The sequence below is a fragment of the Sardina pilchardus genome, chromosome 18 (assembly GCF_963854185.1).
Source record: "Sardina pilchardus chromosome 18, fSarPil1.1, whole genome shotgun sequence".
Lineage (NCBI taxonomy): Eukaryota > Metazoa > Chordata > Actinopteri > Clupeiformes > Clupeidae > Sardina > Sardina pilchardus.
Window position 1 is genome coordinate 32,550,425 of NC_085011.1, and position 27,479 is coordinate 32,577,903.

The 27,479-nt window shown below is 39.6% G+C and overlaps 2 protein-coding genes across 2 annotated transcripts in view; one reads left to right on the forward strand and one right to left on the reverse strand.

Annotated features, from left to right (window-relative positions):
• eif3s10 (eukaryotic translation initiation factor 3, subunit 10 (theta)) overlaps window positions 1–6,997 on the reverse strand; it is a 35,851-nt gene extending 28,854 nt beyond the window's left edge. Inside the window, exons 1-3 of the mRNA XM_062520270.1 lie at window positions 6,811–6,997; window positions 4,711–4,901; window positions 4,013–4,149 (exon numbers count right to left, since the gene is read on the reverse strand). Of these exons, the coding sequence (XP_062376254.1) occupies window positions 4,013–4,149; window positions 4,711–4,901; window positions 6,811–6,859 (377 nt within the window). The 5' untranslated portion in view covers window positions 6,860–6,997. The remainder of the gene's footprint in view (window positions 1–4,012; window positions 4,150–4,710; window positions 4,902–6,810) is intronic.
• Window positions 6,998–10,419: 3,422 nt separating this feature from the next.
• Window positions 10,420–26,551, forward strand: prdx3 (peroxiredoxin 3). Its single transcript, XM_062520275.1, has 7 exons — window positions 10,420–10,578; window positions 10,976–11,072; window positions 12,946–13,087; window positions 16,697–16,832; window positions 21,076–21,179; window positions 21,508–21,673; window positions 26,369–26,551. Exons 1-7 carry the CDS (start codon window positions 10,543–10,545, stop codon window positions 26,417–26,419), a joined length of 732 nt encoding a protein of 243 aa, XP_062376259.1. The 5' UTR covers window positions 10,420–10,542; the 3' UTR covers window positions 26,420–26,551.
• Window positions 26,552–27,479: the final 928 nt, after the last annotated feature.

The window sequence follows — 27,479 nt, forward strand, 5'->3', positions numbered from 1 at the left end:
AAAGGAATAGTTCGGAATTTTGGACATAGGACCTCATTTCCAACTTAGTCGGGGTGATATAATTTAGGTCAGTGAATTTCTGCCCTTCCTTGAGTTGCAGCGTTCATCTCATGCTAACCTGGTGCCGAGATAACGCAAGTCAACGGTAACATCCAGCCTGCCACTGAAAACACTCCACAGAACACCCGAAACAAATAAATTATAACGTCAGACTATCGATGCACATGCCTGTGTTGATTTAACAATGTTAGAAATAAAAACTAACCTTGCATCGCATTGCAATAGCCTACTTTGTGTGGCGGATTGATATTGAGAAACTAGTCCCTCAAAATGTAATAAATCATTGAGTTGCAAGGTTAGTTTTATTTCTAAAATTATTCTATCAACACGGACATGTATATCGATAGTCTGACGTTTTAATTGACTTGTCTCGGGTGTGCTGTGGAGTGAGTAAGACGGTTTTGGTAAGTTTTGGATGTTACCGTTGAAATGCGTTAGCTCAGAACCAGCGTTAGCAAAGGGGAACGCTGCAACTGAAGGAAGGGGTTAAACGTGATAAAAACGGTCTCCACCTACCTTCACCTCGGTAAAGTTGGAAATGAGGTCCTATGTCCAAAATTCAGAAACTATTCCTTTAAGGCTTGTGCTTACGACTGAATATGACTTTGTTCAGGATACTGCAACACACGTTAAGGTCAGCGTTATCTGCGTTTCACTAAACTCCACAACTAGTTTGTTTCCACTTGCCACTGTAGCAGTGACGCTACTTACCCTCATTGGAGAAGACTAGACGCTCTGGTGTGTTAGCAAATCAGGGTCAGTCTCATGATTTTGAAAGTAACATAATTTGTAACGTCAGTTTTCCGATTCGTCATTTTAAAATCGATTTATCAATCGATGCATAGTACATTTAAACCGATCCAGGGGTTTGCCTACCGATGCACTCGCATTTTGAACGTTCCGAATGATTACCGATACATATCGGTTAATCGGTAACACTTAACATTACAGATCAGTAGTAAGTGGGTAATGTTATGGTAATATATATGCAATTTCATGGTAATAATATTTTTAAACCACATATTGCAAATAATTAATGCGTAATTTCTAGACAATTACTGTGCAATTACCATACAACAACAATGCAAATAATTTGGGTAAAATAAAACGGTAATAACTGCTGTAAATATGTACTTGCCGAAACAATAAATATTTAGGATTTACTTATTGTGACAATGTTTCTTAGGGGTAGCACGTTTTTTGAAAAATGCTCCGAACTGTGCGGATGGCATGTCACGGTTCGGAGTGTGTGTTCGTCGTACGGTCCTACGGTTCGGATAGTCATGGCATGTGCAATCGATTCCCATATTTGACCATTCGTTTCCCTTTCGCGCGAGAGTAGGAGTATGCAGTTTTGAGTACTGCGCGGGAGTCTTTAGAAGTGCAGACTGGCCGGAGTTGCAAGATGCGCCAGCAGAACACCAGAGTAGGCTACATTTATTTCCTTCAATATTTTGCTAAAGAGCAATCACGTAGGCTAGCATTCCAAGTTACAGAATAGAAACTAATGCGTTAGCTTATGGCTAATGTCTATGAGAAATCCCATAGACATGCTAACGGTTAGCATAATCGATAACAGTAGATATTTAGAGCGAACTTCAGTCCATTTACACAACATGGGTTACATAAGAGTTTTTTGTTTTTAACTGACTATTGAAATAATCAAAGTCTAATGTTTTCTCTCCATATAACAACGTAGCCTAACCGTGTAGGAAAAAACACCTGTTAACTCATCAATGCCACAAAGTAGCTGCCCAACATAAACATTAGGCGCTTGTGACAGCGTGCCCACTAGTGATCATGTGACTTGCTCTGCTGCAGCCAGTAGGCGCGTTCAAGATGGCTACGCAGCACAAAAACTGCGCAGCACAAGATGCACGTGGTTAAAAATCTGTCCACGATGGTCTAGATGGGTGTGTTTTCGATTCGGCAGTTGGCATCACATGGCCTCAACATATCGCGGGAGCAAGGCGTGGCAAGGCGGCTGCTGAGCAGCAGCGCAGCAGCCCTCTAGGTACTGCGGAGCGCTGCGGAGCCTAGACCCTGCCTTCATGACGTCAGGTCTTTGCCCTAATTGGCTTTTACATCCCTGACGTATGTGCAGGTGTTTAGATGCCTCTTCATATCCGTAAAGGTCCATGCGGGTCCGTCCCTCATGTTTCGTCACATGGTCAAGTCTAGACTACGAGAAGTAGAGAGTGTACAACTTCATAGCAGCGTTTGTATCCCCTCCCCTGCGGTCACCGGCAGCTCTCGTTGCTGCAAGAGGTTATTTGGAGTTGAACTTGAACGCGCCTAATGGCTTCTCTCACATCTGTTGCACACCTCCTGATTTAATGAATTTATGGGGTTTCGATGCTTGATTTTGAGTGTGCCCTTCCCCCCTCTAAGTAACCTACTTCAAAATATTCGATAATGTAATTTTGCACATCGTCAAAACAACATTCACAATAATATCCCAAACAATAGGCTATAGCCTATATTGCCCACTCTCTATTCTGGAGTGTTAAAGATTAAAAGAAAAAATAACAACAAGAACCGTACCGAACTGAAAACCGTGACCCTAAACCGTGACACGAACCGAACCATAGATTTTGTGAACCATGCCACCCCTAATGTTTCTGTAATTACACCAACATGATGGTGCTATGAAGAACTAAATTACATAGCAACTTCTAAGTGTTATGGCACAATTACACAGTGGTCAAAGTTTTTGTAGTAGTTAGTTTGATGGTAAAATGTGACCTGTTATCTGTTATTATGATGAAATAAATTAGGTAATTTCACAATAACTGTATGGCATCAGGGCTGCAAAATACGGTTTTGTCTTTTCGAAAGGATTTCAACAACTCCCCACCGTACAGAAAACCTTTCGAAAAGACAAAACAGTGTTTTACAGCCCTGATACCATATAGTTATTGTGAAATTACCTCATTTATTTCATCATAACAACAGATAACGGTCACATAGTATGTCACAATAAGTAAATCCTAAATATTTATTGCTTCGGTAAGTACATATTTACAGCAGTTATTACCATTTTATTTTACCCTTAAATCCAAGTTATTTGCATTGTTGTCGTATGGTAATTGCATAGCAATTGTCTAGAAATTACACAATTATTTGTAATATGTGGTTTAAAAATATTATTACCATTAAACTGCATACATATTACCATAACATTACCCACTTATTACCGATCTGTAATGTAAAGTGTTACCGGTTAATCTTTACACCCCTAATTGTTAGCATAGCTAGAATGTTCAAATCTACCTTTTGAGCGTTTCAACTTTTTTAACACTCGTCTAACATGAAAGCACAGTTGCCTACTGCATCTTGGAAGTTTGTTGTGATAAACACTCATGGCATCTACTAGGCTACAGCTAGCATCAATTTGTGACGGCCATTCATTCACGATATGTTGTAAAATATTTGAATTGTCGGAAGTTCACATAAGATAGTTAGACTGTAGCCTTTGCTTTTCTTGTCCTATCATAGTCTTTTGATTGTGTGTAGTTATTTACTAGATATCGACAAGAGCTTGTAACATTGCTTTAAAGTAATTTACTTGCCAATGGCAAGGGCTCACGCAAGCTGTCAAACACTGTCCACTAGCCTATATGCAGTGCACCCCTCTGCTTTAAGCTTATATCTTGAAGTGTTAATGTTAGCTAACTGTATAGAATGTGGTGCCATCACAGCAAGATGATACAGTTGGCGCATGATGCAGTGATTTAAGTGGCATCAAAATGAGGCACCGAAGTCCGCATTCATTTAATGTTGTTACTATTATCTGCCTCGGTGCCGGATACATATTGGAACCGGGTTCGGTGTGAAAACCCTGACTTTGGCCCACCAAATAGACATGGGATACATGTAGCAGCCTGAAAACATACACATTGGCATGCAAGTACATCCCGGGTGGGCTAGAGGAGTAAGAACATGTGTATACCTTTCAGGAGTCTGAATATTGTCTAAATCCTCAATGTCCAAGACCATCTGCTGAGACTCCTCCTTGGCCGTCTCCGTCTTTTCTTCAGCCAACTTCAAGTAAGCCCGGACCACATCTTCAAGAGACTTGATGTTCACCTAAGATATTGACCATGATGAGTGACCACATGACCATGAGGAGTCACTCTAGCCAGTAGTAATGACCACTAAACACATTCATGTAAAGAATCTGGAGTAATTCATGTAGGTTTTGTTATGTACTTCCATCCTGTAACAATACAGCTTAAATCCTTAAATGTCCCTCATACATGTGGCCTAGGATATAAAAATAATTCATAATGAAAAAGTGCCTATTCAGAAAGGTAAATATAATTTAATTAATCTTCTTCTTGAATCACATGACAATCACTGTGCTAATCCTCAGTATTGCCCGTGCCTCTTTAATTCACTAAATAACAAACTCAGTTTCACAGATTCTGACAAATACACTCCAGTGATTTGATCTTTAGGTTTTAAGGAGTATCTACCATTAACCAAGTTGCCAGATCTAAGGCACATTTTCACACACATACCATAAACAAAATGCAATTTCAATCAAATTTAAATACAACAAAAATGTGGATGTGGCTACAGTATCCATAACACATTCAGATCCAATGCCCAGAAGGAAATGTGTTAAATTGAGAATATGTTGCCGACCTGCTGACAGATGTTCTTGTACTGGTACAGCCCCTCCTTAGCCAGGTGACTCTTCCTAAGGTCCACACAGAGCTCCAGATATTTGAGCATGATTGGCTCGTGGATCTTCTGCCATGTTCGGTGCTTTTTGCTCTTAATGACATCATACAGTACATCCAAGGCTGGTTGCTTCTTTCCCACTTCCAAAAATTCTACAATCAAGGAGGCAGAAATGCTGTGTTAATGTGATTGATGATTTTGAGGAAAATATACCAAATACGGTAAATATACAATTTCCTAGTTGGGTCATTCCGTGTGAAATCAGATAAGGTTCACAGCACCATCACCTCAGATTTTATTAAAACCTTGACAAATCTACATTAGGGTGGTCCTTATATAGTCCTTTTTTGTGCAAGTGTTCAACAGTCCCCTATCTCTTTGACTGAAATAATCCAAGTGCCATTCTAATAGATGGAGGTTTTGATCCAACTAATTCTGGTATGGTGGAACTAATACACTTCACTTCTTTTTGTCATGACTTTTGCTCTTGGTACACAACACAGCTGCAAGCTAAGCTGAGCAGGGAATGGTGAAGGTTTCCCATGAGGGAAATTCAGTGTGTTTATCCCAATCCGTGGAATTAGTGAAACATACACAGCCCACAGTGAGGTGAAGCACACACGCTAACCCGTAGCAGTGAGGGGCCTTGTGAGGGTGCCTTGCTCAATGCCACTTCAGCTATGAATGAGGGCGTGGGAGAGCAGTGCTCAACTACTCCCTGCCCACATTTTTTCCTACTAGTCGGGGATCGAAACGGCAGCAACCCTTCAGTTACAAGCTCAAAGCCCTAACCAGTAGGCCATGGCTGCCACACACATATTTGTAACACAAATTTGGGATTCCTTGGATCTCTTTTCTCGCCGTCTTCCCGCTTTTACATTTTCCCGTAAAATCCAGTATTTTTACACTGATTCAGTTGACTCAGAAAAGTGTCTGAAGTGTGAAGTGGCTTGCAAGACCTCCAAAAAGCAGGTGGCAGTATAAAGACAGTAGCTTAGGCTACTATCACGGGGGCGGCACTAAAAGAGTAGCGGGAAGTTAACTTCAAGAAGAGTAAAGTAGATAAGTGTGATGTGCGATGATGGGAGACCACCTTCCACTACCTGACAAGCAGCAACGTAGGTCCAAATTATGCCCACTGTACAGGGCTATTTAAAAGTTTGCTGGTAAGAATTGAGCAAAAACAATTCCCTTTTTTTGGAGATGGATTCTGTGAAATCTCCCTTATTTTCAATGTTCAATGTTGACAGCTATTCTGACAAATGGTCACACTCGCTGTTAGACCAAGCGTAGGATACTCCATGTTTTTGCATCTAGCGCACGCCTCACAATAGCCGACGTGCGATACCTACGCACCAAATAAACGCAGAATACGCATGGCAGCCATGATGCGTACGCGTCATTAGCAGCAAGTATAACTGGGCCCTTAATCGGTTGATACTGTGACCTGAAACCAGACTATATAACAAGTATAATATAACAAGTATAATAACAAATATAACGTATAAAGTTTAACTGTACTGTTAACCAAAAAGTCGGAATGCATTCACCTTAACGTTGTTTTTTTTACAATTAGCAGCTACCAGAACTCAATGAACTGTTAACTTATTAGCAGGGCATGCTAACGGTGATAACATTATTCGCCCAGCTATGTTTCACAAAACTTGCCAGTGTCATTTCAGAGAACGTTAGTGTTGTGTGGGAAATAATGTCCCTCTGACAAATGTTCCTTTCCATCGACATCTGACACATTGGATTGCATTTACTTAAGGAGCGTCTGAGTTTCCTAGCTAGTGTTTGCTAACATTTAACTAACCCAAAATGACTAGGCAATCACATGCATTGCATTTATTGTTGATTAACATTATGCTACTGTTGAACTTTGCCGTGTATGTCTAAACTTAAGATATACGTGCTCTACGTCGATTCACAACGATTTCGACGCCAGAACATGCCATATGGTCTGGAAAGCCGAACTTTACAACATGGCTGACGCCGCCATGCTGCTTAAGTTAACACTAACGTCAGCTATCGTCGTCAACTATGAAGGCCAACACTCACCATTAGCTCTTTTCAGAGCGTTTTCGGGTCTCTGAAAGTACGCCGGCATGGTTGCAAATCGATCTCAAGAATAAACACTAATATCTTAACAGGCACTCGAAGACTATTATACAGAATCACTCGAGTCCATCCGCGTGTTCAGCCCTCACGTCCTGAGGAGTTTCGACCAAGGCGGCAGCAGTTGCAGAACCAGTGGTCATGTGAGATCGCTGTACTTCCGGGTTATTCCCTAACAAAAGAAGACAAGAAAATGATGGGTCGATGGATGTTTAAAATGATTGTGGTGTTGTGTACAACATGAAGGAAACAGTAGGCTTCTTGAAATTTAGTGTATAATCCCATCACAAAACCTTGCAGATTTTGTTTTACCTTTTATGTCTTGGTTGGATTATGTATTAAATAGGCGACATCTAGGCCTAATCACTAGCGACATGTAGGCTACTGTTTGTGGTGATGCAGTACAGAGTAATTTTGCTATGGTCCAAATGAAAAACAAGGATTGTCTTTACCATAAACATCTTTGTCAAGTAGTTTATAGAGCACACGTTCTGTGATTAAAAACACTGATGTATTAGTTCTTATCGTCCTTGAGAAGTGTAAGGTGAGCCCTACCCTATCAACTGTAGGGCCTACACCAAGTCATAGACTGTGCTTATGATGACTTTCTGACAATGATTTATTCATAAAACATACGTTTGGAGGACCCATGGCGTTTTCTTTATTTTTAAGAAATAATTCAGAGGTCATTACAACTCACAAACCACATGCATCACAGATGGGGCCGAACCTACCTTAGCAAAGTTCTGAACGGTTAGCCTAATTAGGTCTATGAGATCTTACACTAAAAAGTGTGGAGAACAACATTATGCAACTCAAAGAACAAAGATAACGTGCTTAAGTTTTTTCTTTTTCTTTTTAATCATTTCTAACTTTACGACATTGCCCTTTTCATCTCGTGTACCCTCTGGTAGCCTACCAAGTAGAAGCTTGTGCAGGCCTACCACCCTGCTACCACCCAGTCTCAAATTCAGCGTCCTCCCTCGGCCCGAGGAGCGAGAGAGGACGCTGAATTTGAGACTGGGTGGTAGGCATGGTTGCCGCCCTATCATTCTGTAGATAATAATAATAATAATAATAATAATCTTTATTTATAGAGCGCTTTTCTAAACATAGTTTCAAAGTGCTTTACATATGAAATAATAAACAGAACAAAAAATAACACAAAAATGAAGTGACTAAAAACAATACAAATAATACGATAACAACATTGGCAAGAATAAAGAAAAAAAAAAGTTTTTTTTTTTTTTGAATGAACAACAGAAAAAACTGCAATAATCAAAACACTACACAAGGCAAAACAAAAACAAACCAAACCAAGACATAAACAAACATTAAACTTAAATAAACTCCTTAAAAGCTTTACGGTACAGGTGAGTTTTAAGGAGGGACTTAAAAGATGGAACAGTATCATGCTAACCTTTGCTCAGGCAGTGCATTCCAAAGCTTTGGGGCTAACACAGAAAAAGATCTGTCCCCTTTAGTTGCAAGCCGTGACTCAGGAATGGTCAATAAACCTTTGCCAGCAGACCTTAGCTCGTGTAGGGCTATAGGGCACTAGCATATCAGAAATGTAACCAGGGGAAAGGCCATGAAGAGCTTTAAATGTAACAAGCAACAATTTAAAATCAATTCTCCAGCATATTGGGAGCCAGTGAAGTGATGCTAGAACAGGAGTGATGTGTTCATACCGACTAGTTTTATTTAGGAGCCTGGCAGCAGAGTTTTGGACTATTTGAGCTGTGTAAGGACTTTTGAGTGAGGCATGTGAAAAGACTGTTACAATAATCCAGGCGTGAGGAGATAAAAGCATGTATGGTTTCGGCGTCTCTGAAAGAAGATATGTCTTATTTTGGAGATATTCCTAAAGGCTACCTTACATTGACAGACTTTGCAAAGATTTGGAAAAGATTTTTGAAAGACTACAGTCTCAGACCCTCTCACATCTAAAGACAATTCATTGAGTTTTTAGTCACAGTCTAGTCACAGGCCAGTCTCAGATTAGGATTTTGCAAAGACTGTGGGTCACTATTTACAAGACTGCTGCTAGATTCCTTCAAATTATTTCCATCGTGCGACGTGCAATAGGCTACACGTCATCATTAACAGGAAATCACATGATAGCCTACTCATATCAAAGTATTTTTTTCGCGTTTCTGCAGCATTGTTTGATGTGTGACATCACTAACAGATATAGAGTTGTTCTGTCTCGTAGAATAGCCGACCAATAAATTATAAGAAATGAAATAACAAATAATCATATAGGCTACAGCTGTCGCCTATTTTGCCCCTTCCTGTTTTCGTGTTCGCGAGAGGTTACTATTGGTTTTTAATGTTCACGTCACTATTTGCATGAGCCACGACTGAAAAGACTTCCGATAATATCAAACATGTTTGATATTGTCGTAACGCCAAAACTAGAGAAAGACTGCCTCCGACGGACTTAAAACCGCTAAGATTGGCACCTTACACTAAACGATTTAGCTGCTAGATGACGGGAGCGCGCTGCGATTCTAGCACAACTCTCAAGATTTCCACCCGATTTTGGAAATTTAGTCGCCGACTGTTAAAACAGGCCAAAATCGTGCAATGTAAGCCAGCCTTTAGTTGGTAAAAACAAGATTGCACAAGTTTTCTGATGTTCAACATTTAGATCAGTGAGGATCGAGGCCCGAGGAGCGAGTTTCATTCGTTGTAATCGCCGAACGTATTTCAAGAGCCTGTTACAGGCTGATACTGTTGCAGGATAGCCTTTGGCTTGCCAGGCTAGTTGGAGAAGTAAAAAGTTGAATGAGAGGCATAGGGTCCTGCAACAGTATCAGCTTGTAACAGCCTTTCTAAGTACGTTCGGCGATTACAACGAATGAAACTTCCGCACTCAATAGAGAAACTATACCAAATATCGTATACTTTATAAGTAGTTTTATAAACCGTCTCTGTTAATACGTTTTGATAAGCCCGTGTGAACAGTAGGCTACGCATGCTAAATGGGTAAAGTGAATGGCGTATTTAACAGGACAGGCTATAGCACTGCCAATGACTGCAAGCTGGGATTCTCCTCATGATGCAACAACATTAGACGAGTTGTCTGGTATGTGCATAGACAGTAAAGGTATATGGCGGTACTCAATATTGGACTGCGTATACCCATCCACCATCACCGTAACCATAGGAATTAGCATTAGTTTAATCAAAGAGCCGCTTTAACCCTCTCTGATTTAATGACTAGCTGCTAGCCTCTAGCCGGCTAACGTGGACTGTTTAGAAGCATGGTGGCGTGCGTGGGCTAGCCAGCAACAGCGAATTAAAAAAGCTATTGGAGCGCGTTTATAAGACTTAAAAATAAATTCGAATTAACAAGTGAATATTTGGTGGACTCATCCTATCCCCATCTACCAGCACCGCACGCATTATGTGTGCGAGCATGATGTTAAGTGTTGTAGGGAGCCAATCATAAAAGCTTTATTATATCTGTGAAGCCAATCAGGGACAGGCGCAAGGCGGGTCTTTGCGGGCGACTCGTAGGAAGTGTCGTCATTTCACAAATTTCGGGTTGTTACCATAGACAGTAAAAGATAAGCCATCCGCGTGGACAACCGAGAGCGCAGCAGTAAATACGCGGAACCGTCTGGCCTTTGCACACAAGTGTGAAATCACAATCGGACGTGTGATAGCATGGCATTTTACGCAGGAAGACTACTCGGCAGTGTGGTAATTTATTCAAATAGTTCATTTTCAGTCAGTGAAAACAGGTTATATTTTTATAACGTTAATGTTAATGTCAAGCTGTGCTATAGTTGTGTGTGACATTCGTCGGGTTCATACTAGGCCTAGCTAGGACTATCTCACTCACCTTGACAGCGAAGTTGGGCTTGTGTTCTCCGGCTTATGGTGCGTTAATAAGCACCTGGGAAGTGGGATAGGCCTTGTTTAGGGGGTGCACACACATCGCACCTGAACTGGGAAGTGGGGGCTTTGGGAGAGCTCCCAGAAGAATGTTTTAACGTCACTTTCCATAGTGAACGCTCGGAACCTTCCCACTTCTCAGCCGCATAAACGCACGATTATTTTCTGCATGATCAGGGTTAATTTTCCTGTTCTGAACTAGGTGAAGCGTATAGCAGCCAATGAGATTCGAGCAGCATCTTCAAGGACTGGAGCTGTCCTCGGGGTCTCCAAAACTCTCATGAACAACTTTTCAACAAGTAAGTTATTAACTTCCTAAACAGTGAAATGTGACCAAATGTGGGCAAGTTACTTTAAAAAAAAAGCAATCAGTTACAGTTACTAGTTACTACTTCCTAAAAGTAACTAGTTACTCAGTTACCAGCTTTTTAAAGTAACTAGTTACTTGACTGTTGCGGTACTTTCAAGTAAATTTTTTAAATGCTTAAATGTGACCCCATTTCCAGCCCTCTTTAACAGACCTTAAAATACATGTGCAATGCATTGTGCATTATTGTACACAAACCTAAATATGTTAATGTTGCTGTGGGACAAAGTGAGACTAGCCTCCAATCAAATGGCATGTATGTAGGCTAGATATGTTTATAGTGGATTGATACAAATAACGTTTGTTTGAGTGCCACATTCATTTGAGTAAATTGGGCGTCTATATAGTTAAAAAACATTTTTCTACATGGTAGAGCTACCCTTCCTCTGACCGGTATTTTGGCAACTAGTGCCGTGAATGAGTTTCAGTCAACTGTAGATAATGGCAGCATATCCTCTACTACTACATACCTGGCTTACAGTTTGTTCAGTTCGGTCTTAGACAAAAACGTGTGGTGGGGGCTTAAAATCAAAGATGTTTGAATTATTGACACTGATGTGGACAGGCACTTTTACCCAGGGCATAATGTGCATTTCACAATTGCATTCATTCCTTCAAGTAATGGCTATTCCATTTACAGGAGGCTACTTTTGGATTATTTGGGATCGCCTGTCTCTCGTTGAGCGACTCGCTTTTGTTGCTCGTTGTGTGTCAAACTATGCCTGCTTTCGAACACCTGCCCAACTCTACCTCTGATTGGCTTATGATGAAATTTTACTCAACCTCAATCAATTGTCAGCATTTATGCGCTTGTCTCATTCACTGCCCACTAACCAAGGAAGAACAGTAAAAGTAAAAGTCTTTGCCTCTCTCGGCTCAGAGATCTAGTTGGTCAGATGGAGAAAAATTGCTTCAATGATAGTATAATGCACAACATTTTTTGACAGTAATGGCGTTAATAAAATGGGTAGAGTAATCAATTAGATGACTCCGACGCTGTTATACTTAAATGCCGTTACTACCAATACAGCTTGTTTTGTCTGTCGTATGCGAAGGCCCCAAAGGAACATGATGGGATGAGATTTGCGGAGCCTCCGATCCAGAAGTAACATTAAGATTCCAACATTAGCTTCTAAAACCAGTAGTGAAAGGAACACAAAGAAGATAGGACCCTGGGAATATAGGACCCTCTAACTGCAGAACATAGTGCCCAGGAAGCATGTTGCCGTTATCTACCATGTTAATATGGAGAACATCGGACCCTGAGAGAATAGGACCTTGGGGACATACTGTAGGATCCTGGGAACATAGGGATGACCCTGGATAGGCTGCTTTCAAGTGACAAAAACAGCAAATTCCCAAGTTCACTTTAAAGTAGTTGGACATGAAGGTCTACATGGACTACAATGAACTACAACGCCAAGACAAAAGTGATGACAAGCCCACAACTTAGCAAACTCTTCCCACCAGTTCCCACATGAGGTGACGTCCATGGTGACGGAAAAATTAGGAAACATGTTTTTTCATGTGCATGAACGGACCATTAGTGAATGGGTGATGCCACAGTCTTGCATATCCAGGTGTATACACAGTGATTCCCTCACAAAGTCAAAACTATTGTGAGGGAACGCTAAAAGGAGCTCTAAAAATACATTTCAGCCTCTAAAAGATAATTCCCACCATATTCCTTCGGGACCCTCTCAAGTTGCCTAATTGTTTATTAGCGTGTAAGCAAATATCCTGCAGGAAGTAAAACAAAGCTAACTTTTTTCTTTGTTTATTTTTGTCTGTTCTATTCCATGAAGCCTGCACTAGATGGACGCCTGCTGTTACGCAAAGTGCACCTCATTTCAAAGGCACTGCTGTCCACCAGGGCGAGTTTAAAGAGATCAGCCTAGATGACTATAAAGGAAAATACCTTGTGCTTTTCTTCTACCCACTAGATTTGTAAGTATTTTTACCATATATTAGAATGTTTTTTTCCCCCCACACAACCTCCAGAAGTTCTAGCAATGGGGTCCTGGCCCCCAGATTGCAGACAGGTTGTGAGATTGATTAACAGTCACTAACCACCGGTGCCATCAGAACAAGAGCATGTTACTGCATATTACTGACTTTCAAACACTTCATAACACTCGACATTTTATAATTCAGTTTTATTTTCATACTTGAACATTCTTATTTTGTACTGATTTATAATTAAGCCATTTACTTTGAATATTTGGTATTTATTGGCATTTGCTTTTACTATTCCTATCCTTGATTCCCTGAATGGAATTCACAAAGTAAGAAAAGTAAGTTATGTTATGGCAGTTCTCTTGTGATGAGATGTTAGTCTCAAGATGGTTATAAACTTACCATGAAGTTAACCTTGTGTTTGTGTGTAAACTATCATGGTTGGATGCTAATTGTTTCTTGCAATACACTGCTACAATCTAGAGCATTTAGGGTAGTTTACATTGATGTAAAACCCCAAATCAGAAAATCTACAAATCTTGAAATCCCACATTGAGCTGCAAAAAGGATTTATATGAAATGTTGAAAATGACCATTTCATGGAAAATATTAATTTTGAAGCAACATATTTTTAAAGAGAAACTATGCAGGATTGGCGATTTCATCCCCGGTTTCGGTTTCGTTTCTCGTTTTATGCTTGCATATTTCTCTGCAGAGCTTCCCCGACAGCTTTAGCGTGTATATTTATACATATGTAGGCTATATGTAAATATATAAATTGCAAGCGTGGTTCTTCTTGTTCCTTACGCGTCTCAGCCTTCCAGATGTAAACAGGAGCGATCGCCTCCTGAACAAACTGCAAGGTTGCAATAGCGGATAGGGACACTGGGGGCGGGAGGAAATATTACTGTTTTCGATAAAACTGGTTAGTGAAGCAAAACAACGATTTCTAAGTGATTTTATGACTATGAAAAAGTTGCATAGGGTCTCTTTAAAAGAGTTGGGACAGAGGTATATTTACCACTGTGTGGATTTTCCTCTTGGATGTGTTTAGGAAGTGAGAACACCTGTTGTTATAGTTCTGAGAATGAAATGTTGTTCCATTCCTGCCCGATATAGGATTTCAGTTGCTCAAAAGTATGGGGTATTCTTTATCATGTTTGTCATTTCATGGTGCACCTAATTTGACAGGCCTGGACCGCAGACAGGTCATTTTTATCACCGGGATTTTCTCTGTTATGGAGAAATACTATTTAAATATGTGCTGAATTTTTCAAGGTCTTCCCTGGAAAAGATATTTGCCTTGGATGGCATTATATGTTGCTCAAAACCTGTATATGTCATTCAGACGTGATTCTGCCTTGCTATGCAAGATGCCCATGCTGTAGGCACGAATGCATCTCCACACCATCAAGTTGTGGCAAGCTGACATTAGAATATGCCTGCTGTTGAGGTTAGTAGGCACCTTACAGCTTGTCAATTCTGCTTGTGGAAGTGGATGGCATTAAGCAAATGTGAACATCACTTTTAGATCATTAACACAGATTGTGTCCTCCTTCAGTCCCAATGGATTATGAAACACATTCATACACAAGAGAAAACATCGGTTGCATATGAAATGGCAAACTTCAAAAACACATTGGGAAACTAAACACTCTGACCAGTGATTAACATAATTATTAGCTATCCAGCTATCAGCCAGTGGTTTCAACCAGTGCTGCTGTGGCAGCTAAAGCAGAGAGCCAAGGAAAGATAATGAAAAGATGTAATAGAGGAGGAAGGGATAGTGGTAGCATAGTGGTTGTGGAGCTGAGCTAGCATGCAGTAGCCAATGTTCAATTCCCAGCTTCCACTGTTGTGCCCTTGAGCAAGCCACTAACCCTGAGTTGCTCCAGGGACAATGTGAAAACATTTGTAATATCACTTTGGAAAAAGCATCTGCTAAATGAATAAATGTTAATGTAAAGGAAGAAAAGCTGCTAACGTATGCTGCTGCTGTGGAGAGCCTAGAACGAGTGCTGATACAAACAGAGATGTAGGCAAGCCTACAAACAAGACTAAAGTAGGAATTTGAAAGAAAAAGGCATTTTCACCAGGTCATCAGCAAACACTGGATTTACTCTAGAATGCCTGAATATGTATGTCATTTCCTATTGTGATGCGCTATTTGGAACGTGCATTATTTTGCGATAATACGCACGGCTATGAAGAAGTTCCTTTTTTTTGGGCTTATTACACTTGAATATTAATTCGCCAATGTGAATGTAACGGTAAAAACAACAACGTTGTATCTAAGACGGCGGCAATATAAACGAAAGTGATAGTAGCAGTGGTATAAGCGGGATAATTAACTCTGCGCCGTGCGTTTTATTACCATTTTGAAGTTCGAACGTGCATCATTTTCCTATAAAACGCACGGCGCGTCGTTGATTACGTATTGCAATTGCAATTTGTGATGTAACGAATAAGTATTAAATAAATGAGTACATTATGTAGCCTATTTAAAGCAACACTAAAGCACTTTTCCTCTGTCGCATGCACACTGGTAAACTTACACAGTGCAGTTATAGCCGATAGAGGGCTGCGAAGCGAATGTAAGTGGTGTTGGCCCTGTTATGATTTTTAATGGAAACATTATTTTCCGCGACCCATTTGAGTCCCAACCCACCAGTTAAGAAACACTGCTTTAGAATAGCCTACCTACGTTGCAAACTTTGAAGTTTGTAGTTTCTGTTATATGGTTCAAATGGAATTAATTGCAGAAAAAGTGGTGGCACTGTACTGTTCAGTCTGTAATCTCTCAGCCTGGGAAGGGCAATAGACTTTTCCATGTTATTTACATTTTCTGAGATGCACATGTAGGCTATTATCTCTGTTAAGGGGGGTTTAAACCAAAGATTCGCAAAGAGATGAGCTGCAACGTTCTAAAACCTTGCAACTGCAACAAGACATGGTGAATGCTTTGTGACGGCTTGCAACAGCAGGCAATGAAGTGCAACATTTAATTCACACTGCTGCAACTCCTTCTGCAATGGTTTCGTCTCGTCGCGTATCTTTGGTGTGAATTGGACCTTAAACTCATAGCCAAGCTAGGCTACTTCTATGTGGCAAGAAACAAAGTACATTTTCAGTGATATGAAAGAATCACTGTAAAACAATGCTATTCCATTATTATTCTGGAACTGCCATGAACTACAGTATAAAGCGTGTGGGACATTAGCAACAGTAACCAGGGTGCTGGGCTAACTGCTCTGATTAGGAAAGGTCTATGAAATTGTCTACCTGTTTGCGGGGGCCGCTGTGGCGCAGCAGGCTACAGCGCCCGTACTATTTGCGGGTCCAAGTGCCCATGGGGACCCAGGTTCGAATCCAGCCTGCGGTCATATCCCAATCCCACCCCATCTCTCTCTTCAACTTGTTTCCTGTCTACCTCTTCACTGTCCTATACTAATAAAAGCAAAAAGGCCAAAAAAATATTCTTTAAAAAAAAAAAAATGTCTCCCTGTTTGCTTGTTTTGGTGACCCCTTGCTGCTGATTTTTTAACTTAACAAAAATGTGTTTGTGCTTGTTATTTACTATTCTTGATTTCTTTTCTATAGCACATTTGTATGCCCAACTGAGATAATCTCCTTCAGTGACAAGGCCAATGAGTTCCATGACATCAACTGTGAGGTTGTTGGTGTATCTGTGGATTCCCATTTCACTCACCTAGCTTGGATCAATACTCCAAGAAAGGTACTGTTATTGTAGGTGCTCAACCTTGTTTATGGTTAAACATTTAGTAAATGTGATCATTCCGAGTTGTCATCGATATTATAATATATTATGTTCAGAGTCTGTGTTTTCAACAATCGAGTAGTGCAGTAGCAGTGCTTTGTATATCGTTCCAAGTAGCCTATGTTTGCTTTGAAAATCACTGTGTGTCATTAGGGCCCGAGCACCGAGGTGCAAAGCCCTATTGTTTTTGCTCAGATTATTATTATTATTATTATTATTATTATTATTATACTGGAATCCTCTTACGCTCCATCTTTGGCCTTTTTTCACAAACTTGGCATGCTCTAAAACTTCTGTAATTTGGCTGCTACATGTGGAATTGGTAAGGCTACTCAGAACCAAAGTTCTGGCCTAGGGTGTGGCTCAGGGACAGTATAGCGCCACCTAGCACGTTGTCTGTTGTGGTTGACACATACATACACGAAAATGAAGCAAATTTGGTGGACATGTGTGTTGTATTAATCTGAACAACTTTTACATTTAACAACTTCAGTGGTCTGAAAACATAGTTGAATATTTGAGCAATTCTGAGAGAAATACTCACCATGTTCACTGCTCCATGGCTTCATTGGGGTCTTCAGTCACATGACCTTGAATGGGGTCTTTCAACTAAATGTAGTTGTCCATGATTTTGGCCAACTTAACATCAGGTTATTGCATAACACCAAAGGACATTTTTTTCTGTGACGAACTTTACGGAGTTCCTACCATTTTAGAAATGTATGTATGGGAAAAGTGATTGCCACTTAGTAAAATAGACACTTGCACAATTATGCCAGGAGCGTTCATTAACATTTTTAAACATTATTTCCTCTATTTATAAAAGTTAATATTTATATAATTATGTTGTCTACCATCACACCATAGGACAATTTTAAGGTTTGGCTCAAAGTTCTGAAAAAACGATAAATAACTCCGGTATTAAAACAACAAATTCATGTAAAACAAGAAAATGTTAACCTTTTACAGTATTTTAAAATGTGAAATTAATTGTGTTTTATCTTCTGTGACGGTGAAAAAGCCACGTCATGTCATCTACCCATTTACTTATGACTTCCAGGGGTGTCACCAGCAGTGAAATTAAACTTAAAGGGGTCACAGAATTTAAAACTGACTTTTAAAAAAACCTCAAACTGACTACCTTGGCAAAGTTGAATAAGTTCGGTGGGTAAACTGAACTACAGGGGTCCTCAAATTCCCATTGTCACCTCTAGAGATCATAAGGCTAAAGGTGTTATGCACCTCTAAATTGTCTTATTTTAGAATGTTTTATATTGTCAATATTGTTAATGTAATATTGTTGAACCTGACCTTATCCATATTGCTGCATTATTGCATATACTATCAGTGACCAATCATCTTGCGACAGGAAGCATCAAATATTAATCACACCGCATGTCATGTAAATGAGTTTGCATAATGAATGGATTTTTTAAATGGATAAAGGCTGCACCGATTTCTAAAGCGTCAAGACAGCATCCCTCCTCCTGATTATGTCAGAAAGTGGCCTCGACTACAGTGCGTAAAGTGAGTAAGCCCCAGAAGCAGCAGTCCTACAAAATAAATCTACTGCGCAGGTTAATTCGGTGCATGGTATATTCATTCCATCGAGTCAACAAGGCCTAGCGTTATTAGGTTACTTCAGAACTTGTACTTCACCTTTACCTCTAATTAGCGCACCAATAAAATACAATCTTGGGTGCAAAGTTATCACAATTACCATATTTTCCGGACTTTAAATTGCTCCATAGTAAGTCGCATCAGTCAAAAAAAGCGTCATGAAGGGGAAAAACACATAAACACAAGTCTATAAGTCACATTTATGTAAGGGATAACGGCCGACGAGGTCACCTGTTCGATGGAAATAATGGCTAGGTGGAGGTTTAGAACTCCGGCGACGTGCGAAGCCTAGCCATTATTTCCATCGAACAGGTCAACCTCAAAGGCCGTTATCCCGTTTGTATTCATCACCTGTATAGTTGCAATGTAGTTTTATTCCACCGTTGCCACTTGTGTAGTGTTCATTTTCTATTGCATCGCTAAACTGTCTTTATTGTAGAACTACTTTCCGCCACATATCAACTTTCTACTTGCAGGACAAACTGCTGTTACTAGTTCTAAATGGATGGTTGCTATGGCCAAAGGCCAGTCGTTCGTTCTAAATGGATGGTTGCTACGGCCAAAAGCCAGTCGTTAGTTCTATCTCTCCCGTTGTCAAGCGGGCATATCCCAGGATTCTGATGAACTTTAACTTTGAAAGATCGCTATTTTTATAGCCTACATCCCATACAACTAGCTACAATCCACCTTTGTCATATGCTACAATGTTGCTACGTTCTGAACGTCTGTTTCAGCTTGGATGCAATGTGACCGTTCATTTAAACTTTGCAACGAGTTTGGCAAATTAATATTCAAGAGTGATACGGGCAACACATTGAAACTACTTCAAAGGTAACCTGTTATACGAAGTTAATGGCCACCCCATCAGCCAATCAGAGAAGAGAATCCCATTGTTAAGGGAGATAATTATACATTTATTTCACAAAATCCAAGACCAAGAACAGACAGAGACTATGTAAATGGACACATAGAGGCCAAAAAGATTGAGAATTCTACCAGGAATGTTAATGAAGATGAAGGAGTGGTGGTAAGCCAGGCGATAACGAAGACGAGGAGACTTTCTTAGTAGCCTGGCCCCCGTCTGACTACGTACTTCCACTCATTTGCATTTCTCCTCATACAGCTTGGTTTACTCCAGCAAATGCATCACCGCCCAATCAGCGAACAGAGGGCGTTCCCAAGAGCGATTACATTTAAGTTTCAAGCCGTTATCGTTGTGTCCCCCGTGGTTATCATGCGTCATTACCAAACGTTAGTGATTGAACTCCAATGAATTCAAACTTCAGACAAGGGTCCACAAACCAGGAAATAAACATTTGCCAATGGAGCTAGGCCAGACTCTCTGAGAATAAGAGAGTCTGGTCTACAGGCTACTTATTCTCAGACAGATCTTTTTCAGTGTTAGCCCCAAAGCTTTGGAATGCACTGCCTGAGCAAATAAGGTTAGCTGATACTGTTCCATCTTTTAAATCCCTCCTTAAAACTCATCTGTACCGTAAAGCTTTTAAGGAGTTTATTTAAGTTTAATTTTTGTTTTCGTCTTTTTGTTTTTGTTTTTGTCTTGGTTTTGGTTTTGTTTTGCCTTGTGTAGTGTTTTGATTATTGCAGTTTTTTCTATTGTTCATTGAAAAAAAAAAAAAAAAAGAAAAGCATTTTCTTTATTCTTGCCAATGTTGATATGATATTATTTGTATTGTTTTTAGTCACTTCATTTTGTGTTATTTTTTGTTCTGTTTATTATTTTATATGTAAAGCACTTTGAAACTATGTTTAGAAAAGCGCTCTATAAATAAAGATTATTATTATTATTATTATTATATTACTTACTTAGTGCTTTCTTGTGAAATCATTAGACTTAATTTAAGAAAGGTTTGACTTATTTCAAGACATCTCTTCCTGAAAACAAGCAAATTTGTCTGCCAGTGCATTAAAGGGACACTTTACTGATTAGCATTATGCTTTGTATCTTTCGAAAACCAGTCATGTTTTTGAATGGTCGTGCATCATTCCCTCAGTTTGCCTTGAGATGGGAGAAATATGGATTTCAATGAAGCCCATGAATAGGACTTCCTGCTGCTTTCAATGATGTAAAATGATGATTTTTACATCATTGAAAGCAGGAAATACAACATTGAAATCCTTATTTCTCCCATCTCAAGGCAAACTAAGGGAATGATGCATGACCATTCAAAAAAATGACTGGTTTTCTAAAGATACAAAGCTTAATGCTAATCGGTGAAGTGTCCCTTCCAAATGTGTCTTGATAAGACTCCTTAAAATAGAGTGGGTAAAATGCATTCAAGGGTTTTTTATTCTTGACAAATCCAAATGATCACTTGAAGTGTGTGACAAAGGGTCAAAAAAGTGCAACCCAAAGCAGGGCAGTCACTATAGTTCCAGTGTTTTGCTTCCAACCTGGAAAGGTGACCAAAAAACTGATTGTGTGGTGTTCAAATGGACTCCTGGATGGACTTATTAGATGCTTATGGTCAAGGTCACTATGACCCCACACAAATGTTGACTGAAACTGAACTGGTTTGTAAAGGCAACATCACTGATGTAAAACTATTCTATTTTGTAGAGTGGAGGTCTGGGTAACATCCACATCCCCCTTCTGTCAGATCTCAACAAGCAGATTTCTCAACACTATGGAGTCCTTCTAGATGGCCCAGGAATTGCACTAAGGTAGGACACCAAGGTTCAATGCCATTCCTTTCCTGAACAAGACCTATTAAATAGTAGGGATGCCACAGTTCACAGTACATTCTCAAACCATACACCTTATACAGTCAAGTCCAGTCAAACTATTATTCATTTCTGATATTTCTGATGGACATCCCCAGTCAGGCATTTAACAGCTACATATGTTGCTATGTACTGTATATGTTTATATGTGTCTATGAGAGAGTGTAAGGGTGTGACCCATTGTCTTTAAGATCACTGTATCTCAGAATGAACATCAGTGACCAAACTGCCATGACCTGCCCCATATAATGATTATATGTTTTGTTAGAGGTTTGTTCATCATTGATCCAAATGGAGTGGTGAGACACATGAGTGTGAATGACCTACCTGTGGGGCGCTGTGTAGAGGAAACTCTTCGTCTGGTGAAAGCATTCCAGTTTGTGGAGACACATGGTGAAGTTTGCCCTGCCAGCTGGACCCCAGAATCCCCCACGGTTAGTCCTACATTTACTGAAATAAATACCTCATATGTATTCTGGCTATGAATTGTAGCATATGCAGCATTGTATTCTAGGTCTCAATAATGATCAATAATTGACACAGCCCATAATTGCCCATTCAAAAAGGTGGAGAACACAGGAACAAATAGGGAGATTGTTTTCGGCCGGGGGTTCTCTGTGACCTGGAATTCTCCTTTATATTAAAAGCTGCATGTGACGCTGTAAATCACAGAGGACTTAAAGGGATATTCTGCCATTTTTGGAAATAAGCTAATTTTCCACCTCCCCTCAAGCAAAACAATTGATATTTACCTTTTCCCCGTTCATCCAGCCATTCTGTGAGTCTGGCGATACAACTTTTAGCTTCCGCCTAGCATAGATCATGGAAACGGATTAGACCAGTAGCATCTCGCCTGCTAGCATCATGTTTAAAAGTGACTAAGATTTCCGGTAATTTTACCATTTAAAACGTGTCTCTTCTCAAGTTAGAAAGTGCAATAAGACCAACTGAAAATGAAACCTGGCGTTTTTCTAGGCTGATTTGACATGGAACTACACTCTCATCTGGCGTAATAATCAAGGCAACTTGCAAACGTACCATGGGCACAGTGATATCACGCAGCATCTGAAAATAGTCCCCATAGACAACAAGCAGTAGTAGTGCCAGTAGTTTGCAAGTTGCCTTGATTATTACGCCAGATGAGAGTGTAGTTCCATGAACGGGAAAAAGGTAAATATCAATTGTTTTGCTCGAGGGGGGGTGGAAAATTAGCTTATTTCCAAAAATGGTGGAATATCCCTTTAAACAATTCAAGATGTTAGCCAATATGGAAAATTAGTTGATGGTCTCCCTTCATTGTGCGCAATGCACCTATTGAGATATTGGAGGAACTTTATCACTTTGTTGATCTGAAAAATGTCCGTCTGCCATATCTCAACAGCAAGAGATCATATTTCTTGCAGGATGCAACATTTTTGTATTAATACAGTTATTATTTACTACAATCTGATTTGCAATACTGCTGTATGCATTTTATTTACACAACACATTTTGTTTTACAAATCTGTCCTCCACCACTAAGTGGCACTCCAAGACTATTGATCTGAGCAAACTGCAGTTCCACAGCTTACCAGTAGAGGCATGTTTCATACCTCCCATTCATTGTCAATGACAGAATAATCCATTAGAATTAGAGTCCATCACAAAATGGATGTAAGCCATGTAAGAGGAAATTGTCAAATAGCCAATTTTGCACAAGTAGACCAATACCACAGGGAATATTAATCAGAGAGGAAAATACAGCACATGCAGTATGTGTGTCCATCAATTGGACACACAACAAACTTATTTGACCTGTGGCCCGGTCATGGCAGACTTTGGGGTCACAGGGTCCACCTACATACAGTACCCTCCAGAATTATTGGCACCCTTGGTAAAAGTTGACTAAAAATAGGTCTAAAAAATAATCTTTAGGAGATTTATTGTACTCCCACAATGAAAACAATGAGGAAAAATACACCCTGCAAGGGAAGCAAATTTATTCTGAGAAAAAGGAAAATCTCATAAAGAAATAAATGTTTTTAATAAAAACACGTCACTCACAATTATTGGCACCCCTACTTGTAATACCTTCTTAAACCTCCCTTTGTCAATAAAACAGCATGTAATATTCTTCTCTGACACCCCATAAAGATTGAGAATACAAAGTAAGGGATTTAAGACCATTCATCTTTACAAAACCTCCCCAGATCGTCCAGATTGCTAGGTCCACACTTGTGCATTCTTCTCGTTGACTCATCCCACTGTTTTTCTATGGAGTTTAGATCAGGGGACTGCTATGGCAATGTCTGAAGCTTGATTTTGTGTTCAGTAAACCATATTTGTTTTGATCTGTGCATTTGTTTTGGTTCATTGACCTGATGAATGATCCAATCATGACCAACTTTTAGGGCCTTGGCAGAGATTGTTTGATTTCCTTTGAAAATGTTCAGGTTTTTCTTGGTGTTCATGATGCCATGCACCTTAATTAGGTTCCCAAGGCCTTTGGGAATTAAAACAGCCCCACAATAGCACAGCCCCTCCACCATAATTCTGATTAGGCATGGGGTTAGTTTTAGTATAGTCATTCTTCTATGTACGCCAAAGACACCTTAAGTGTTTTTAGCAAAAGAGCATAATTTTATTTTCATCTGACAATAGACCACACTCCCAGACATGTCATGGTACCATTCAGTAACTCCTGCTATTTACATTGTTCATTAAATGACTCTACTGGCTTTAACCTGACATGCTGTCTAAATAATCTATTAGCAGTGAGGTCACTTTTGAAGATTTTTGGGGGGGACTTGGTGACCCCAAGATGATAGCTTTGTCTGTAACTCTCAACAGTGGTTCTTATGGATTTTTTTGCCTATCATACCATCCTCCATACTGTGCGTGGGAGCAAAATAGCCATGGGTCTTTGTCCAAGCATGTTTGCCACATTTCCAGATGATTAGAACCTTTCAGTCATCATTTTAACTGGAAATATAGGCATTTTCAACAAAATACCTAGTTTCCATAGACATTCTCTTACTTACAAATGTCAACACAATTTCCTTTTATTTCAATTTAGTGTATTCTCTTGTCTCTCCAATGTTGAAAAATGACTAGAGGATTTAGCCTCTGAGTGACTTTATTTTCATACCATAGTGAAAAAGAACGTCATGAACTACTTCTGAAAGTTCACAGACACTCTGATTTACTTTAAAACGTTGCATTTACATAGGAAAATGCTCCTGTTAAATGTTGTACATAATATGTTTCAGGGGTGCCAATAATTGTGAGCAAGCTGTTTTTGTTAAAAATATTTATTTCTTTATGAGATTTTCCTTTTTCTCAGAATAAATTTGCTTGTCTTGCAGGGTATATTTTTCCTCATTGTTTTCATTGTGGGAGTACAATAAATCACCTAAAGATTATTTTGTATACCTATTTTTAGTCAACTTTTACCAAGGGTGCCAATAATTCTGGAGGGTACTGTAACTACAATGACTATACAATACTCAATGCTAGACAGTGTATTATAAATGCTCTGTTTTTATGAGCGTTGCAAGAATTCACGTCGTTTTATTAAATGTTGCTATACAGTACTATAGAAAGTCATCATTCCCCTTTAAAATGTGTACAATGGTACTTAACCTATAGGAGCAAGTCCTGTCTATTTTACTTTTTGTCATAGTCTGGTTGAATTTTTGTCTTGGTTTTTTGTTTTTGTCTATATTTTTTTTCTTTGTGGTTGTGTGCGTCAAATGTTGTATGTTTTATGTTTTCCATGTAAATTATGATGTAAGTAAATGATTTATAGGACCCCAGGAAGAATAGTTGATCTGACCGAGCTAATGGGGATCCAAATAAAAATCCAAATCCCTTTGAAATAGTCACTTTTTTTGTCTTGCAGCCTGAAATCAAAACCCATTTTTAAAAAATCTTTTCTGTCTCTTTGGAGACAGTATTTTCCGTTGATCAAGCACTACAGAGATAGCACTGGCATAAGCTAGAGCCCAAAATTGCAAACATTGGATTAGCTAAGGGCGGTGAGCCAAACACTTTCAAAATAGCCAAATGCTTATAACCAGCAATATTGCTCAAAACAGCACCAAACCTTGTCAGTAGCTTGCTCTACAGTAGGGCCCTACACTTAAAACAAAGCATCAACAATGTAGTTTGCAAACCCAACCTTATAACAGAAGACTGTTAAGAACCTTTTTTCACCGGAGTTACACTTTAATTGTAGCGTAAATGACATGTTTTCCTAATCTTTGTAACAGTTGTCTTCATATCCAACTCAGGCTAGCTTTACACGACAACGATCTGGAACACAATCCGCAAAAGTGGCGTTGCGTTCCCACTTTTTATTTCGCGTTTAGACGAGCGTCTTTGGGTGGAAATCTGCATGCACACGGTGACGCAAAAGTGTGTAAAATTTGATGTAGTATGCTGGCTAGGTGATACTGTGGAGCACTGCCATACAACAACACCAAGAGCGCGTGCATGCGTTGAAACTTCCTTCTACTTTTCTCCGTAGTAGCGCGAAATAGCCATAAGACTTAAAAGAAAATAGCCCACAGTCAAAAACCAAAACATGGCGAAGAAGCGAGGCAAGATAGACAACTTTGTCTGGACAGACGAGGAGGTCGAGCTATTGTTGCAAACAACGTTGAATCACAAGTAATTAATTCGCCTTCTCTGTTCTGATATATCAGTAATTACTCTGCTTATTTGCTGAAATGACTCGTGAATAGCTGTCAAAGCAGCTAAGGCCACTTGAATGTCTGACTGATGGAAATAATCCGACATGTTTGTTATTTTTTGGCTGTACTCCACCTGTATATGACGTCAACGCGTATGCGAGGATAGCCAGCGTGAGCAGCTCAGAGCACATTTTTGCGTTGTCAACCCTTTAGACGGGAACGCGACGGTGGAGCGTCTTTAAGATTTCCACTCTGGAGGGTGGGTTCATCTTTTTGCGTTTTTAAGCCCCAAAAACGCTGTCGCCGTCTAAACGAAAGGCACATCTGATAAAATATTTTGTCGGTTTCACCCGGGAGCGTTGTCGTGTAAATCCAGCCTTAGTTATCCTTGGTGGTTCTCAGTTTGTGTTGTGATGGGAGCTATTAACAACATGTTGATTGTCTCTTTCCTTCTAGATCAAACCAACACCTCAAGGATCAAAGGAGTACTTTGAGACTGTCAACTAATCCAACTTTGTCAACAGTGAGACAGTGATGATATCAAAGACGGTGGTCATAAAATAGTGAACTGAAATAAAGTGGTCTTGTCCTTTGACATAAGCCACAGAAAAAAAGTTGAATAAAGCTTGAATTTACGTAGTCTTACCTGCAGTTATTGATTTTTGGGTGTTTGATTTACTCAATTTGGAACCTACAAGCCATAGAAAATGACAATGTATGCATCAGTATTCAAGTGAAGAGTGTAAGTTGATTGTTGTTAGTACAAAAAAAGCCTTACATTTGTGTCAGATCATATAGTTTTTGCCTGTCAAGTATTATATCTCTCAAAAGTCAACTTAATTTCACTAAAGCCGTTTTCAGACACACATGTATTTTCGTAGGGCCTAATGTTCACCTATTTTTTACAGTAGGTTTTTTTGTTGTGCTGTCTCAAATCCCCATGTTATTTTCCCCATAGGAAAAATTGCCAGATACCGGATCTGAAAGATGGCGGCTTTTTGTAGGCGGACGGAAATTCTAAATTAGATGTGAACAACAGGTGGCCGTATACATTCGGCATATGCTTCATGTCTGAATGTCCTTTACAGTCAGAAATTCGGCAAGCAATTATGGCAAAATGCACTGAAAACCAGTCTGAAAACAGCTTAAGACATCGCGTAAATAGTTTAGTTTGTCAATCTCTGTCAGACATACACACAGTGTCGGTTTCTATATTAGGGTGATCACACTAACGCAGTTTTGTCAGATGTAACATAACGCAAGCAGCTGATTTGTTTGCTGTAAGCTGCAATGAGCTTCTTACTAAATATGATAACTTAATTAACTACCCAACGTTATATAACAAACATGACTGTAACTGCACTGTAATGATAAATAGAAAGAAAAAAGAAGAGGAATATGCAGGCTATGTATATAATAATCAGACAAACAAGAAACATACATAAAACAACAGAGGCTAGATGGAGCGGCGTATATATGTAAATGACTATTTCTAAGCCAATAGGTATGCTTTGAATTGGTGGTGGTGGTAATTAAACATGAATGAGGACACCTTTATGGATGGGAA

Excerpts from the sequence above, each read along its gene's own strand:
- prdx3 (XM_062520275.1), top strand. The coding sequence starts at position 10,543 with ATGGCATTTTACGCAGGAAGACTACTCGGCAGTGTG. Across the intron at positions 11,073-12,945 it reads CATGAACAACTTTTCAACAA|CCTGCACTAGATGGACGCCT; the intron begins GTAAGTTATTAA and ends TATTCCATGAAG. Across the intron at positions 21,674-26,368 it reads GGACCCCAGAATCCCCCACG|ATCAAACCAACACCTCAAGG; the intron begins GTTAGTCCTACA and ends CTTTCCTTCTAG.